Here is a 17876-nt window from a genome sequence, read left to right on the forward strand (position 1 = left end):
AAATTTTAGTTGAATTTTACAGGAAATTGAATTGAATTGAACAGGAGGAAGTCCCTCATAGGAAGACAAAGTACCCAGTATATACCCAGGACAGTGTGGAGCCTTTTTATTCTAAGTAGTTATCTTTGCTAACTAGGTGATCAGATCAGATAATTCTATGGCAGGAATTCAAGACTATATGGAGTTTGGCTCATGAGCTAAGAATGGTCTTTACATTTTAAGCTATGTGATCCTGGACAAGTCACTTAACCTCCATTGCCTGGCCCTTACTGCTTTTCTGTCTTGGATCCAATACACAGTATTGACCCTAAGACAGAAGGTGAGGGTTTAAAAAAATGGTCTTTACATTTTAAAATACAGTAAAATTTTATTTACAAATGTAAAAACCATTCTTATCTCATTGGCCATAAAAAAGGGGGAAGGCCACAATTTGATAAACTCTTTTTCTGGAAAAGTACAAGTGATGCCAGAATCCTCTAAATATTAGAACCCTGGAGCAAACTCCCAATTATCCCACCTTTGTTATAATATTGTATAATATTAATATATGATATATGTAATATAGTATTACATGTTATTATCTCTGAAAGGGAAAGCTGAGAAGAAATAAGTTATAATGCCTCTCCTTTCCAAAGGGAAAAGAATCTTCTCCTTTAAAAAGAGTAGCTAAATAGCTAAGGCCTGGACAAAAATTTATCCCAAAAGAATGAAGCTCTAATCTTGGGTAAAAATTTCTGAGCAGGGTACTCCTCCCATCTTATCTTGTGAGGCAGCCATTGATGAAGAAACAAGTCTGCCAGGCGGCTCTCCTGGGACAAGATGGCGCCCGTAGCCAATAGTTCTACCCAAGGCCAGAGCAGGAATCACATTCTATGAGACTTAAAAGATATCCTTCTACTTATGTCAACTGTCTGGTGAAGAAAGCGCAGGCCAGGGCTTGGTCATCCCCCAGTGTCTTAGAGGGTGTGAAGAATAATGAGGGCCTCTAATTAAGGTCTCAGAAGGTTCCATTAGAGGATTTATTGACATGGCCTGTCAATTGCTCTTCTGCCCAACTCCCCTGCCCTGCTCCTCACTGCCTTTTCACCAGGGAGAAGGGGACAACATCGATATATTGTCATTATAGCCTTCTTTCCTCATTAACCCCTCTCTGTTCCACACAAGCCATCACAGGGGCTGCTTTTGGGCCTTGAGAACATTGTTTACACTTAATTAATTTGTACTTGTTTGTAGAGCATGGAGAAATGCATTAGCTCCTGCTTAAGTCTGATGTGGTGCAAAGAAAGATCACTGAGCTGGGAGTCAGAAGCCTCAAGTTTGAGCGTTCCATTGAGTTCTGGGTGTTGCTGGTTAGGAAAGCCGGTGATAAGCTGGAAAAGGCAACAACGATGGTTAAATAGATCCAACAACCAAGTAATCAATCTGTCCACAAAAAGTCGAGAATCATGTCAAATACAGAATGGTGAAAGGACCTGGGGGATGTTTAACATGGAAAAGGGAAGACTAGGGAGGCTTGAGAGCTGGGTTCAAGGGCTGCCAGGTACAAGAGAGATTAGACTCAAAGGGTTTCTTACTAGAAGGCAGAACCAAGAGGAAGAGGTGGAAACTAAAAAAAAGGTAGATTTAGGCCTAAAATCAGAAGAAAACTCCTATTTCTAAGAGCTGTCCTTAGGTGAAATGGGCGACTTTGGGAGTCACTGAGGGTCTAAGAGACAGGATGACTCTTTAGATGTGTCATAATGGAGATTCCTTTACAGGTATGGACTAGACTCAATGACCACTGAATTGGGAAATTCCATAAGTCACCATGACTTTCAGGTTCAGCACTTGCTAGTTATATAACTGTGGGCAAAACCTCTTTACTTCCCAAGGCTCAGTTTCCTCATTTGTCAAAGGGAGACAATAGGGCTTACCTTACACACTTGACAGGGTTATTTTGAGGAAACAGTAACATTTATATGGATTGTTCTTTTTTTAACCTTTTTTTTAAACCCTTACTTTCTATCTTAGAATCAATACTAAGTACTGATTCCAAGGCAGATGGACAGTAAGGGCAATTGGGGTTAAGTGACTTGCCCAGGGTCACACAGCTAGGAAGTGTCTGAGGCCAGATTTGAACCTAGGACCTCCCGTCTCTAGGCCTGGCTCTCAATCCATCAAGCCACCTAGCTGCCCCCTTTTATTGACTTTTAAAGGCATTTTTCCCACAACAACCCTGTAAGGTAAATGGTAAGTCTTACTCTCTCCATTTTACAGATGAGGAAAATGAGGCAGAGAGAAGCGAAAAATGCAGACAGGCCAAAAGAATGGGACCCCAGCGCTTCTGACTATGTGAGTCTAATCCTCTTTCCATTAAACCATGCTGCTTCTCAAAGTATTTATAAACCTTAAATAGGTAGCATTTTCAAACCATGAGAGCTATGGAAATAACCACATGGTTATGTCCTCCATGCATGAATACCAATCACCAACCAAGCATCATTTATTAGGCACATCCTATATGCCAGACACTATGCAAGCCATTGGGGATACAAAGGTAAAAATAGCCCAATGAGGAAAAATAGCCAATCTACAGATGGACAGACATACAAACAGACATACACATGTCATGTCTCAGCCCCCAGACCAAGGTCTCCCCAAAGACAGGAGCCAATTATTCTCCTTCCACCTAAGAGCTCTTGAAGGTAGCGCCATGTCTCTCCTATCAGATTGAGGGTTTCTTTGCTAGCTCCCTGACAACCTCTTTTCCTTTCTAAAGCTGGGTCTCAGTGTTCCCCATTTATAAAAAAGGGACAGACTATATAGTCAGTCATAAAAGAATAGAGGAAAGTGTAACAGAAAGGGGGCAGGATCCAGGCAGCAGCCCTGGGGAGTGGGTGTCCCTCATCCTATAACATTAAGAGAAAATCTCCAGCGATGATAGTTTTCCCCTGTCCCAGGAGTCCTTCCTCCAAATATCATGGCCCTTCCCTAATGGAGGCACCATTTTCCTCATTCAACTGGGTTGTGGAGTATACGCCATCATTTCTAAGGGTCCTCCCAGTCCTGACAGGCTTTGGTCTAATAGACCAAGAGTTCAAGGACTAAGAACTGTGATCCTAGCACTACCAGGGACAGACACTTGCCCTTATTGTGCCCATTTCACCCAATGACAAATGGATATTTTTGTAGCTTCCCCACAAGTCTAAGAGCTGACATAGGAAACATGATAGAAAACTATATTCCTCTAGATAATGGAACCCGGAATCTAGCAGGTCAAGATTCATTCATTAATTGCTGAATTAGGGTAGCTGTTGGCACAGGGGATAGAATTCCAGGCCTAGAGTTAGGAAGACTTATCTTTCTGAATTCAAAGCCAGCCTCAGATACTTAATAGGTCTGTGACTGGGCAAGTCACTTAATTCTGTTTGCCTCAGTTTTCTCATCTGTAAAATGAACTGGAGTAGGAAATAATGAACCACTCTCTGCCAAGAAAACCCCAAATGGGATCACAAAGAGGCAGGCACGGCTAAGATGATGAACAATGATAACCACCCCCTGAATCATTTCTAGGAGTGGGTGTTAAGACCTCCTGCCCCCGATTCAGACAAAATGACCTAATCCTCCTTTCCAGATATTCTTTATAATCAGATTATATGGTCATACTGCCTTAGCAAGCCCCAAATGTGAGTTCAAGCCAGTCCATTATATTAAGGCTTAATGCTGATGGATGAAATGTGTGCAGGCTGAAGGAAGGGGGTGGAGGAGGTAGTTGCCTCTATGGAATTCCTAACTCAGCTGACTTGCCTCCCCCTCCATCTCTCCCTGGGGAAGTGGAGGGAAACTTGGGGGTCTTGGCCCTTAGTGGTTTCCTTTGCTTCAGTCGTCTCCAGGTCATAGAATAGTCTAGAGACAGAGCCACATCTGGCCTCCAGATGTGTTCTGTATCCAGTTGTGGGGTCTGTGGCCTGATGAGGCCCCAGAATCATCCAGCAGCTTTGGAAATTGGGAGCTCTGGGTTTCTCTTCAACATCCTCAGGGCTCCCCCAAGCACCAGTTAATGACTCCTCTGCTCCTCAAACAACTCATACAGAAATCCAGACTGGTGTGCAACCCAGTTCCATTTTATATGAGCAAAGAAAGCAGTCCAAGACCAAAGAAAATTCAATAGCAAGCCAAGAATAATTAGACGGCCATCCACCTCATCTTCTAGTTCTTTTTGTTACCTGGTTTTGTGGTGATTTTATTGCAGATAAATGGAGAGAGAATGGTGGGACCCAAGCAAGGAAAGAGATGTATTTAGTGCTGTGAGCCTCAGAATCCAGTGTTGTCTCTACTAGGAAGGATAGATGGGGAAAAAGAAGGACACAGTGCGAATCACTGCAGGAAAGGGGGCACAGGGAGTTTTAGATTGGGGCCAAGGCTGCTGGACAGCTGAAGAAGCCAGAGCTTGGCCAGATCCACTAGCAAGCCCACTTTGGGAGTCAGATTTCCATCAGTGTGCTTTGTCAATAAATGAGTCACTAAGTGGTTGTTAGATACCTCCTGTGTCACCAGCTAGGGAGTTACCATGAAACAAGTCTTCCAGGACCCAAACCTCTGGGACAATATTGTTACTACCATGTTAAATTTATTATACTCTTAAAAAAAGATATGTTCATGGTTTGGCATATATATATATATATATATATATATATAGTCCTCTTTTTCTTTTTTTTTATTCTTGGGATGTTTGTATTTGTTGATAAACAAATTAAATAATTAAGGAGATTAGCAAAAATTTTTCTATTTTCTTAAACTCTTTCCTTCAGTCTTACAATTAATACTAATTATCAGTTCCAAGGCAGAAGAACAAGAATGGCTAGGTAATGAAGATTAAATGATTTGCCAATGGTCACACAGCTAGGAAATATCTAAAGGCAGATTTGAACCCAAGACCTCCCATCTCCAGACCTGACACTGAGCCACCTAGTGGCCCCAAGAATATTCTTTAAAAGATGTCCCTTTCTAAGAGTAGGAGGCAAAAAGGTCATGGATTTGGAGAACAAATGCAAGGGACAGAAACCCTCACTTGACTGGTTGTTTATTTGTGTGACCTGGGGCCAGCTATTATCCAACAGTGGACTGCTAAAACGAAGGGGTCATCTAGACCAGGGGTTTCTATGCTTTCTGGTCTCAGAACCCCTTTAAACTTTTAAAAATTGAGGACTTCAATTTTTGAAATTGAAATTGAAATAGAAGAAAAAAAGAGTTTGTGTCAATGTGGGGTTTTAGTTATTGATATTTCCTATCTTAGAAGTTAAAATGTCCTACTATTATTAGGAAAATATTTTTGACCTCACAGACCCCCTGACATGGTTTTGGAAACCCCCATAGGTGCCAGAACCATGTACTGAGAACCGTTGAACTAGATGATAAGAATAATTAACATATGCTTACGGTTTGCAAAAATTATCTACAAATATGTCGTTTCATCTTCCCAACAACTCTGGGAGATAAGTACTATTATAATTATTATTGTTATCTTCCCCATTTTACAGATAAGAAAACTGAGACACTAAAAGCAGTTAAGTTTTGCCCAGATTGAAACAGCTAGAGAGCATCTGGGAACAAGATTTGAACTCAGGTCTTTCTGAGAGTCATTCTGCTCTCCTCATAGTTAAGAGTAGATTATGAACTTGAAGGCAGGGCCTGTCTTTTGCCCTTTTATAACCATAGAACTTAGCACAGTGCCAGGTACATGGTAAGAACTCAAATGTTTATTGAATGACCAGCTAAGATCCCTTTCCTTTCTGCTCCAAATTGACCCCTCTAAATGGGGTATTATCAACCCTTAATAGAGGAGGCATAGGACCATAGATTGTGAGCTCAGGACCACCAGCTTGTGGGAGGCATGTCCTGAATACTGGGTTGGTATGTTTGCATTTGGTATGATTGGAAATTGGGAGTTGTTGAATAGGGGGAATGACCAAGCAAAGTGATGGTTCACTGGTAGAATGGATTAGCACTATGGCCAAAACTGGAAACTTGTTCATGTGTGTGTACATGTCTGTGTCCATGTGTATGTGCATATGTGCATATAAGTATATATGTATATGTATCTAGGTCATTTGTGACAGGTCCTGTGCTAAGCCTTGGGATACAAAAAGAGACAAAAGACAGTCTGTCTCGAGGAGGACACAATCAAATCTTAGCAACTGGCAGAACCAGAAAGACTTAAATTTAAATTCTGCATATAAATAAATGTACACTTATGTGTGTATATGGGTGTAATTAGATAGATGAGTAGGTAGACAGACTTACAGATAGATACATAGATGGACGGATGGATGGATAGATAGATACCCAGATACATAGATAGATAGATGGACAGATGGATGGATGGATGGATGGATGGATGGATGGATGGATGGATGGATGGATAGATAGATACCCAGATAGATAGATAGATGAACAGATGGATGGATGGATGGATGGATGGATGGATGGATGGATGGATGGATGGATAGATGCCTGGATACATACATAGATACATAGATAGATAGATGGACAGATGGATGGATGGATGGATGGATGGATGGATGGATGGATAAATACATAGATAGATGGATGAATGGATATATATATAAATAGATTAATAGATGTTTTGAGAGAGATGTTTAGATAAGTAGGTAAATAGAAATAGAGATTAGATAGCCAAATAGACAAAGATAGGTGGATGGATGGATAGATAGATAGACGGATAGACAGATAGAGAGAAGAGGCTGCTTAGGAGGAAATTGTAATGGTGTAGGGGTGAGGTGATGAAGGCATGGCCCAGGGTGGGAAACAGGATTGTTATTTTGATTTTTGTATCTCCAAAATGCCATTTCCCAAAATGTGGAGTTCAGATAAGCAATTAGTTATCTTCTCTTAAAGATTTGCAAAGAAGAACTTTCAGTGGTCCAGTAGCAAACCTCTGACAAAGAAATAAGAACCCAGGCATCCTGGAGCTCTGGCTTGAACCACTTCCAGCTGGTAGAGGAGTAGCTGGGAGCTCAGAGCTCTCTTCCATCCCTTGCTTCCAGTCTCAGAGTCTAGGCCACATTTTTATAGGAGATACTATTAGGACTAAAGCTTTTCTCCAAACACTGTGGCTTCATATATAGAGAATGTGCCATTCAACTCCTACTAGTCATTTATGCTCAAGAATGGGTCCCTGGGAATGAAGGCAGCCAGAAGCGTCATCCTCCTTCCTATCTCTATCCATCAGTGTATGTGCTTCCTTTCTTGCTTCCTCCTCCCTATTAAGCCTCCAGGAACTAGAGTTCTCTTCTTCTGCCTTTGCTTTAGTCAACTGCTCCTTCTCACCAAGTCACAGGGAAGGTCAAAAGACAGTGTTGAGACTGTTGTAGATAAGGTGTCTGAGTGAATCTGCCCTATGTGCTGGGAGACACCCTGATCTCTGCTCATAGATGTATCCTCATTTCTCTTGTTTTCTGGGAGGAAAATTTGTGGAAAGAACACTCAGTAAAGAGTCAGGTGGGTTAGGTTATAATCCCAATTCTTCCACTAGCTCATTTACAACCTTAGCCAAGTTACTTTCTGTCTCTGGGACTCAGTTTCTTCATTTGTCAAATGAGAGGTTTGAATGAAATCATCTTTAAGGTCCCTTCTCCCTGTAACGTCAGATGAACCTGAGATTCACTTCAGTTGGGATAGAAAATCTCTGGGATCCTCTTTTCCCACCCACTGGGCAGATGAGAAAACAGCCCAGTGAGGGAGACTCCAAGAAGCTTCCTTGGGATCTAGTCTTACTTATTTTGAGACTTTGGTCATTCTTCTGGGTTCAAATCCTGTCTCAGTCACCTGTAACCTGTGTGATCTTGAATGAGTCACTTAATTTCTCTGCGTCTGTTTCCTTATTTGTAAAAAACAAGGAGGCTGGCCTAGATGGAATCCTAAGATCCCTTTGGGTACTAAATATATGATCTTATAACTTTTTTACCCTTACTTTCTCTCCTAGTGAGAACTCTTAAAACAAAAGGGCTAAGGATAAGTGACTTGCCCAGGGTTACACAGCTAGGAAATGTCTGAGACCAGATTTGAACCCCGGTCTTTTTGATTCCAGGCCTGGTGTTCTTCTATCTACTGAACCACCTGGCCATTCTGACACATAACTTTTTTAAATCATAGAATTCTGGATCAGGAAGGGACCTTAGATGTGAGGATATATGAAGGAACCTAAAGACAAATTAGATCCACTGAGGAAAATCAGACATAAAAGACATGCTTATGAATTTGCTTAGGAATTTGTGGCTGCTTTTCTTCAGTGGATCTAATTTGTCTTTAGGTTCCTTCACATATACTCACACTTAGAGACCATCTAACCCAGGAATTCTTAACTTGCAGTCCATGAAATTTTTTTCTAATATATTTTATACCTACATATGACCATATTTCAATGGAATTAACTTTCCTATGTCTTTTATTTTTATGTGTTAAAAGTGTTACTCTGTGAGGGGGTCCATAAGCTTCAGCAAAGGAGGTTCATGACTCAGAAAATATTACGAACCCCTGATCATCCCATAATTTTATAAATGGGGAATCTAAGCCCCCAGATAACAAAATGACATGCCCAAGGTCACTTAACAGTTCCTCCCTTTGTCATCAAAAGCTTTCTCCATGAATTGCCCCTTCAACACCTTTGGAGTTGGAATACAGGCAGACCAGTTTTCAGGAGAGGGAGTTTCTGGTGACTCAGCCCCAGTCACTCTGGCCCTAGTTGGGCTTCATAAGGAGGGAGCATCCCAAAATCCTGTGGATTTTTGTCTTCTCGCTCCTCCTCACCAACCCAGAAGTCCCCCAGACTTCTTTCTTACATTGCTGGGGAAAGCAAACCAAAATTGGGCAAGTAAGAAAATCAACAGACTCTGGGAGGCTGCTAGAAGCTCTTAGCTCCTACTGCTTCCCCAAAGCTGCCGCTACAGCTCGGACTGAGACAAGAGAGTGAGCCAGCCAGCCGCAGTGTGGTGCATTATTGATGGGGCCTTTAATTGCACGCTTCCCAAAGTCTACAGAGCCTTTGATGAAAAATTCATGGCACGCCTGCAGGGGGGAGCACATTAAATCAATAGAAGCCTGGCTCTGAGTGGTAGGAGGAGCAAGGTCTGTGCCCCAGACTTCAGTCCTGGCAGAGAGGGGGCAGCTCCAGGCCCCCAGGGGCAGGCCAATGGGACTTTGGCCTTCAGCTGGAGCTCTGCACATGGCCCAGGAAGGAAGAGCAGGATGACTTAGTCTGTTTTATCAAAAAGAAGATCCAGAGGGTACAACCAAAAGAAGTGTTGAGCCCGGAGAACTAGGGGAGAAGGAGGGATGGGGAACACAAGCAAGATGGGAGAACCATTTCCCCAGGCCCCCCCCCATGTCCCAATGGCTCTTCTCTAAAGATAACCCTCAGCCTGAATGGGAAGCTTAAGGAGGGAGAGAGTTGTTACCTCAAAGGCTGGAGCTTGGAAAGGGAAAAGATTCTTTCTTTTCTTTCACGAGCCTCAGTTTACCACGTTTGGCAGAAGGACCCAACCTCCAAGGAGCCATCATCCATCAATTCCTTTCAAAGTTCTCTGCAAAGGGAGCAAAGGAATAATTTAGGACCCTTAAACTCTAGATATAGTGGTCAAGGTTTGGAGTCAAAGTTTCAGTGCTTGTGTCTGTAGTGGATGGAGAATATACATTTACATAGAGATGCATATGATAGAAGTAGACACAGACACATGCATCCATATATTTAGAGAGTACATGCAAACATGCAAGCACACATTCATTATGCTGTGCATAATGTATATATTATTGCACATGATCTATTAATTAAAAATATATACGAACACACTCCAAGAGTCTCAGTGGCAAATTATTAGTCCGTAGATTCACAAAATCACATATATTTAATTCCCTAAAATTGGGAAAGCCTTTAAAGATCACCTCATTGAACCTCCTTGTTTTATGGACTCTCCATGAATCTAACATAAAATCAAAGAGATCCAATGCTGTGTGGGAATGGACCAAACCATTCAAGTATCTTTTTTTTTAATGCTTACCTTCTGTCTTAGAATGGAGACTAAATATTGGTTCCAAAGCATGAGTGGTGAGGACGAGACAATTGGTGTTAAATGCCTTGCCCAGGGTCACACAGCTAGGAAGTGCCTGAGAATAGATCAAGTATCTTTTTCACATGGTTCCAGGAATTTTCCCAGTCTCTACTGTCCCCACAGCCATGATCAACCTCCTCAAATTATAGATGGAGAAACTGAGGCCCTGAGAGTGTTGCAACATTTTAGAATTCTAGAAGTGGAAAGGATCTCAGACACCTTCTAGGACAAGTCACACTGGAACAGAAATCCTGTCTACACCGCCTTGTACCTTGAAGATCCTGCCTACACCATGCCTTCACTTAAAAGTTCTCTAGGAATGAGGAACTCAGTGCCGACCAAAGCAGTCCATTAATTTTGGGGAGACTTTTAGTTCTTAGAGGGTTTTTCTTCAAATCAAGTTGAAATCTACATGTCTGTAGTTTATGACTATCATTCCTGACTCTCCTCTCTCAGATCAGGCTGTACAATTCTAATCCCTCACCTCAGGGTCTTTCAAATACTTGAAGATGACTATCACACCCCTTCCCCTGCCCCAACTCTGGATCTTCTCTTTTTCCAAGCTAAAAATCAGCTAAATCCTTTAATGGCCACATCACTGCTTCTCTTACTAGCCTGGTCATACAGCCCAATTTGTCCAGGTCACCCTTAAGAAAAACATCATCCAGAGCTGAATATGATTCCAAGTATGGTCTAAGAAAGCTAGTGTACAACAGAACCCTCGCCTCTACTAGTTTTCCTGGATATCACACCTCTCCACCCTGTCTAATATTATCTTTTGGGGCTGCTGTGCCATACTGTTGAATCACATTGAGCGGACATTTCGCTAAGACCCCCAGATCTTTTTCCCCATAAACTCCCTTGTCTAGTCCTAACTCCCCCATCTTGTACTTGTGTAGCTGATTTTTGTTTGCCTGGGTGTAAGACTTTGCATTTATCTCTATTAATTTCCTCTTAATGCTAGCCTATCCCTCTAGCCTATTAAGATCTTTTTCAGATCCTGCCTCTATCATTCATCTCTCCTAGATCTGATCATTCTGCTCTCTATGATTCCATTTCCATTGCTGATAAATAAAACTATTAAATAGCCACTTACCCAGACTCACACAGCAAGTTATTAGCAAGCCCCTCCTTTTCAACTGGCTCTCAGCCTGTTGGAGAGCCTTGGTGGTCCCCATCCAGCAGGGGAGAACTGGCACTGTCCACCCCCCACCCCTGGCCCCCATCCTCTGCTGCCCCAGAACTCCGGTGTGCTTGTTGGAAGCAGTAGGGACCTTCATTAGGGCAAAGAAAGCTAAGGCGGCAGAATCCAAGGAGGAGCCCTGAGTTCCCACCCCATGATCCAAGGAATGGAAATGAGAGGCAAGCCTGTGCTAGGTCATAATTTGACTTGGCTGCCCCTGTGATTAGCCCCCAGGAGGCTGACTCATTAAGTTCCAAATACTGAGGATGAGAGAGTGGTAGAGACTAAACATCAAGGAGTCTGAGGCTAATGGGTCATTGGGGGACCAGAACGACCAGAAGAGAGGGAAGTGGGGATTGGAGGGGAAAGGCCACGGAAAGGAAGAGGTACCCAAAGATTGACAGGAGCACTACTTCACCTTACAAAGAGTAGTTAATAAATAAATGTTTTTTTTTCAAAACTCTTACCTTCTGTCTTAAAATAAATACTGTGTATTGGTTCAATGGCAAAAGAGCAGTTAGGGCTAAGCAATGGAATCCCATGGGGTCCAGGCTCACACAGCAAGGATGTGTCTGAGGCCAGATTGGAACCCAGGACCTCCCGTCTCTAGCTCTGGCTCCCAATCCACTGAGCCACCCAGCTACTCCCATTGCCCTTGCTTAGAGTGTCCTCTACCATTCCTGAGCTTTCACTTACAAATTAGAGCCCTTAGAAAAGATGATAACTAAGGTTTCTTCCTCCTCCGTGGTCCACAGTCCTCTAACTGGTGCCACGCAGCCTAGCATGTAATCATATACCAATCTGTCAAGTAATAAAGCATGTATTAAATGCCTTCTATATGCCAGGCACCTTCTCAGGTTTGGGAAATAAAAGAAAAAATTAAAAGAGGCAGGCCCAGTCCTCAAGGTGCTTACATTCCAACAAGGAGAAAATGCATACATGTTTGTGTATGTATTATATATTTATACATGTGTGTATATGATGCAGATACAAGGTAACATTGAAGAAGGAGGAAGTACTAGCAGCTGGGGGGACTAAGGAAGATCTTATAACTAAAGGGGAATTGGGGCTGGATCTTGAAGTTTCCTCTCTTGGGATACCAAGAGTTAGAGATAAAGAAGGGAGAACATTCTAGACATGGGTATTGGATTGTTCACTAATGCTTCATGTATGTACATCCTTCTTCCTTGACTATCTCGTAAGCTTCTCTTAGATATGGACTGCAGGTTTTCCTTTTGCTCCCCCATAATACCCAGCATAGTATCAGTGCATGAGGGAATCCAAAGCCCTGGGCCACAAGAAATCAGTTCAGACTTTGAGTTTAAGCCATAGGTGTTTCACTTGGGAAATCAAAGGAAATTCACAGACAATGCAGCAGATACAATACTGCATATTCTAGATCTGGAAGAAATCCTAGAAATCACCTATTCTAATCACCTATTCTAATCTGATTTTACAGATAAGGAACCCGAGACCCAGGCAAGTAAAAAGATTTGCTGGGGGTTCACACAAATAATGTGGGAGAGCCATGATTCCATTTTAGGTCATAGGATCAGAGATTTTAGATCTGGATGGGACTTCACAGGTCACTGGACTCCAACTTCTCATTTAATAGATGAGGAAACGGAGGCTTAGAAAGTAGAAGTGATGTGGCCAGGGTCACACAACTGGGTAAGTGTCTGAGCCAAGATTCAAACCCAGATTCCTAACTGCAAGCACAGGGCTCTTTCCACTAGCCAGAAATAATTCATCCCATCAAATAGTGGGTAGGTGAGATGGAAGGAGGACTAGAACCACAGTGCTGACTGTCTGAGTGGAGAGAAAGGAACAAATACAAGCAATGTTTTTAATGTTGAAGTGAATTTGACTATTGATTAAATAGAAAATGAGGGAGTGAGAAATTGAAGATGACATCAAGCCTTTGAACCCAGAACACTAGAAGCATTGTAGGGACCTTGGTAATACTAAGGGAATCTTGAAGGGGATGGAGTTGAGAGGAAAGATAATGCAATGTAATCCATGATACAGATCACAGTATCACAATCTATATCATTGTCTACCTATCAGTCCTTCCTTGTGACTCAGTCTGTCCTACCCAAAATGAAAAAGGGAGTAGAGAAACTCTTACCAATCACTGTCTTAGACCATAGAGAGGTTCTGCTCATTTCACTCTTCATAATCTCATGTAGGTCTTTCCATGTTTTTCCAAAATTAACCTGCTCAGGGGCAGCTGGATGGCTCAGTGGATTGGAAACCAAGCCTAGAAATGGGAGGTCCTAAGTTCAAATCTGGTCTCAGACACTTCCTAGCTGTGTGACCCTGGGCAAGTCACTTGACCCCCATTGCCTAGCCCTCATCACTCTTCTGCCTTGGAGTCAATACACAGTATTGACTCCAAGACAGAAGGTAAAGGTTTAAAAAAATTAACCTGCTCATCATTTCTCACAACCCAGTAGTATTCCATCACAATTATATGCCACAACTTGTTTACCCATTCCCCAATTTGTTTACTAGATGTTATCTGATGATGGTAATGATTATGAAAAAGAAAGATAAGTTTGCAGCTGGATGTCAGAAGCTTAGGAAGCCTCGAGGTTGACAAGCAGGGGATGCCATTTTCATTGTGGAGGAAAAGTTTATTGGACCATGGAGTTTTAGAGATCACTTAGTGCTTGGGAGTGTATATACATACATATATACAAAAAACTGTGTTTCAAGATAATGAGTTTCCTTTAAAATCATATGCATTTTATTTTGTGCCTTAAGATATATGGACAAAAGATCTATAGGTTTCACCAGATTGTCACTATTCTAGACTGCTGATCTGGTTCAATCCCCTCATTGTACATTTGAGGAAATTGAGGACCCAGAGGAAATGAAGTCATTTGCCTAAAAACAGTGCTCTTCTCACTATATCACATCCTCTCTCCTTCGGATCAGCCCATGCAGGAAGTAGTTGATTGGGGGTAATGTTTCTGCCAGACTCTGTAGGGGTGTCAGAAATAGGAAGACTATTATTACACATATGGTTCAGAAACTGCCAAGACCAGCTGCTACTTGGTGGTATAGGATATGGAGGAAAGGAGAACATACTTAGTAATGAGAAAGTGGTTGGTGTCAGTTGGTGGAAGACTTGAATAGTACAGACTTGGAAGTGTGGATCAGCAGTGATCAGGGTGTTAGAGAACTTCAAAGAACTTTAGAGATCAACTAGAGCAACTACCTTATTACACAGATAAAGAAACTGATATCCAGAAAGGTTAAATGACATGCTGAAGATCACACAGGTAGTGATTGGAAGAGTAGGATAGCAGTTGGGAAGGGATGAGGAATTTGAATCCAGGTCTTCTGACTTCAAATCTAGTGTTCTTTACACTGAGCATCTTGTGAATTAGTAATACCCAGTGATCCTTTTCCAATTGTAGAGACCCTCAAAACTTCCCCCATATGCCTGAACCACTAAGTACTATATTCCCAAAGGTGCTTTTGCTATGCCAGATGTCCCCATGCAATCTCCATCTTCTACTTTGATCTGAAGACACATATGGATGTCACTATAAATACCAGCAGGGTTCTATATTAGAGGAGGAACTTTAAGATCATCAAGAGGAAAGCTGAGATGCGGATCCCATGACCTTAAAATAATCTCATCCCACTTTTAAATAGCCAGTCACTATGACTTAATTTTTCCTTACAAGCTATTCATTTAATTTCTAGATAGTCTTTAAGCTCCTTCTATGTGTAAGTCAAATATTGTATTAGGGGATTATTTTACATGAGAGATGATAATTTCAAGATCAGATCTGCCAATCTCCTCCCTGTTCCCTCCCTTTTCCTCCCTCCTGGTCCCTCCTCCCTCTTCCCTTCCCCCTCCCTTAGTTCTTCTTCTGTTAGTAGCACTGAAGTCAGCTCAAAGTGAAGTATCTTGGTATATCAAACAAAGTACTCCTCTCTTTTCTAAGTTTAAGTAAGGGGTTTATTTGGGAGAAAGGGAAAGGGAAAGAAGTTGAGGGGAGAAAGGGTTTGGGGTTTCCCTAATCCTAAATCAATTCCTAAATTGGAGGATGGTGGAATAGAGTTCAAATTTGGGGAAATGGCTAACAGGTCTTGAAGATTCAGTCACTGTAGTATAGTAGAGAGAAGCCAGAGAGCAAGACTTTGTCTTTTCTCCTTTGTCTCAAGGGCAAAGAGACCAGGTTTTTTTCCAGCTTGTTTGTTCCTTTTTAACAGTCTTTCCTGGTCACCATTCCAATTAGAATGTTCTCTTTGATTGACAGTTCGGCAGTCTTAACTTCTCCAACTCTGCTGCAGACTTTTCCCATTTTCTCTCCTCCACAACATTACAAAATCTAATCACTAGGGAAAGAAAGATTCAAAACTACATAATCCTTGCCTATAAGAAATTAAAATCTGTCTGATTCTACCCACTATTTCTTGTTCTGTTCTTTGGGACCAAGCAAATCAAGTCTAATGACCCTTCCCCAAGAGATGTCCCCTTTCAGATGTCCCCTTCCTTGCCCCCAGTCACCTCTTCTTTCATACTAAATCTGTCCAATTCTGCTAAGCTCTGATATTTGGTTTCCAGTTCTCTCATTATGGTAGTCACTCTCCTAATGATACATTCTGTGCTCTAGATTGTCAATGTCTCAAAATGTGGCCCGGAACTGAACCACTAATCTTATCTGTGGTCTGATTATGACAACGTATACTACAGAATATAACTTCTCTGGTTCTGGACACTTTTTCCTGATCTAGCTTGTGATTTCATTGGTGTAAGGAAAGTTTTTTCTCTGTGAAGATCAGCAACATAGAAAGAGCTGTCCAGAGCCATTGAGAGGTTAAATGACTTGCCTAGACTCATAGTCAGTCAGTAGACATCAGGGGCTGGTTTGGAAGCCAAGTCTTGTTGAAGCCAAGGTCATCCCACAGTGCTTTTCATTCTAGAGACCTCATACTTCTGTTAATGTAGCCTAAAGAAAGAAGCTGAGTTTTAGGGGCTATCATGGTATGCTCTTGATTCATAGTAATTCATTAATGATTTTCACCCATATTTATCAACATTTGTTGGGTGTTCAAAGGGTCCCAAGTCCACCTACCTCTAACACACATCCCTCTCATCTTTTCCATGATGATTTCATGAGTGATTTTGCTCAATTCAGAGAGAAAACTGGACTTATTTTGTTTATAGTAAGACCAGGATATAGACCAGGTTAGTACTTTAAGGAGAGGAGAAGGAAAGGTAATAAACATTTCTATTATATCTAAATGGCTCCATAACTTTATCAATGGAGCTTTCTCACCCTACCCTGCATAGATCACACTTCTGATCCCATGCAATTCTTGTCCATGTCCTTTCTTAAGTCCTCTTTAGGAGAGCTACCCAAAACACTAGATGATATCCTCTAGTTTTCTGAACAATTTGCAGATGCCAGAATAACATTGGGGTCATCCACTTGTTGGCCATTATCACTCTTTCCACATGACTTGGATTTGTAGATTTTGTAGATAATATGGAACGGAATCCATTAAGACCCAGAGCTACCTCAACAAGATCCCTGGCCATTCAAAAAAGATCAGCCTTAGCAATCCACATGAAAAACCAAGTGGATTAAAAAAACAACAACAAAAAGAAAGGGCCCAGATTATAGTCTGCTATTGAATGGGAAGTCTAGTGAGTTAGGTCATCAGTAAAGACATGGACAGTTAGGGGCATCTAGGACTATATAATAGGATGAAGAAAGTAAAGGAGATTGTATTTGGGAATTAATGCAGAAACTCCAACAATATCACACTTCTTCCTCGACATAAAATACCCCTAGCATCAATATCCTCCCAAAGTTGCCATCTGACTATGTAAATGAAGATATGGCAATACTAAATGGATTTGCATAAAGAGCAAGAAGCTCAGAACTCTTGAACCGCCAATCATTGGAGGAGGGGCAGAGGAGGAGAGACTGTTCCAATGGAATCTTGAAGGGACCAGTTAAGAAAGTTCAGCTGCTTTGAGATTCATTTTCCTTCTCTGGCTGTTGGATGAGAAAGTGGAAGACAAACTCTCTCTTTACTCACTGCTTATCCATAAGACTGTGTGATGAGAAGACTTTTGGGTTTTAGTCCAGAAGAAACCTGTCAGCATTTGCTGTCAACATCTCCCCTTAGGGAAAGGTAACTTTGTTTCTTGAATTTGAATACATCTTGAAATCTTCAACCAACAGGGATAACTTAGAAAATTTAGGGAGACCTATTTTCTTCTTATCCCCCTCTCTCCTTACTTCCTCTACCCAAAAGAATAAAAGACCTATTAGTTAAAAGATTTAATTGTGGGATTTAGTTATTAGTGGAAATCTTCAAGCTTACCATCAGTGAGAAGAACATTTCCAAGACAGTTGAAAGGGAACAGGAAGTAGTGTAGGGGGAGGGGCCCAAGATCCAATCTTTCCCCTAGCTGGTGTTACTGCTCTAACATTTCCTTATTACCATAATTTCCCTAGTAGCAAAATCTACTATAATTATGAGTCATTATTCAAAGAATAAAAATTATTTGTGAGCATCCTTCCCCACCAGGGTCAATGGAAAGACTCATGATG

At 41.6% G+C, this 17876-nt stretch overlaps 1 protein-coding gene across 8 annotated transcripts in view; it reads left to right on the forward strand.

Moving 5' to 3' along the window:
* LOC100029507 (coiled-coil domain-containing protein 33) overlaps positions 1-17876 on the forward strand; it is a 208550-nt gene that overhangs the window by 145035 nt on the left and 45639 nt on the right. For 6 of the 8 annotated variants that reach the window (XM_007478152.3, XM_007478149.2, XM_056798672.1 and 3 more), the window contains exon 12: positions 2257-2331. The exons of the other annotated variants lie outside the window; for them this stretch is intronic. In XM_007478152.3, the coding sequence (XP_007478214.1) occupies positions 2257-2331 (75 nt within the window). The remainder of the gene's footprint in view (positions 1-2256; positions 2332-17876) is intronic. 8 annotated transcript variants of the gene reach the window in all.

This window comes from Monodelphis domestica, chromosome 1 (genome assembly GCF_027887165.1).
Source record: "Monodelphis domestica isolate mMonDom1 chromosome 1, mMonDom1.pri, whole genome shotgun sequence".
Lineage (NCBI taxonomy): Eukaryota > Metazoa > Chordata > Mammalia > Didelphimorphia > Didelphidae > Monodelphis > Monodelphis domestica.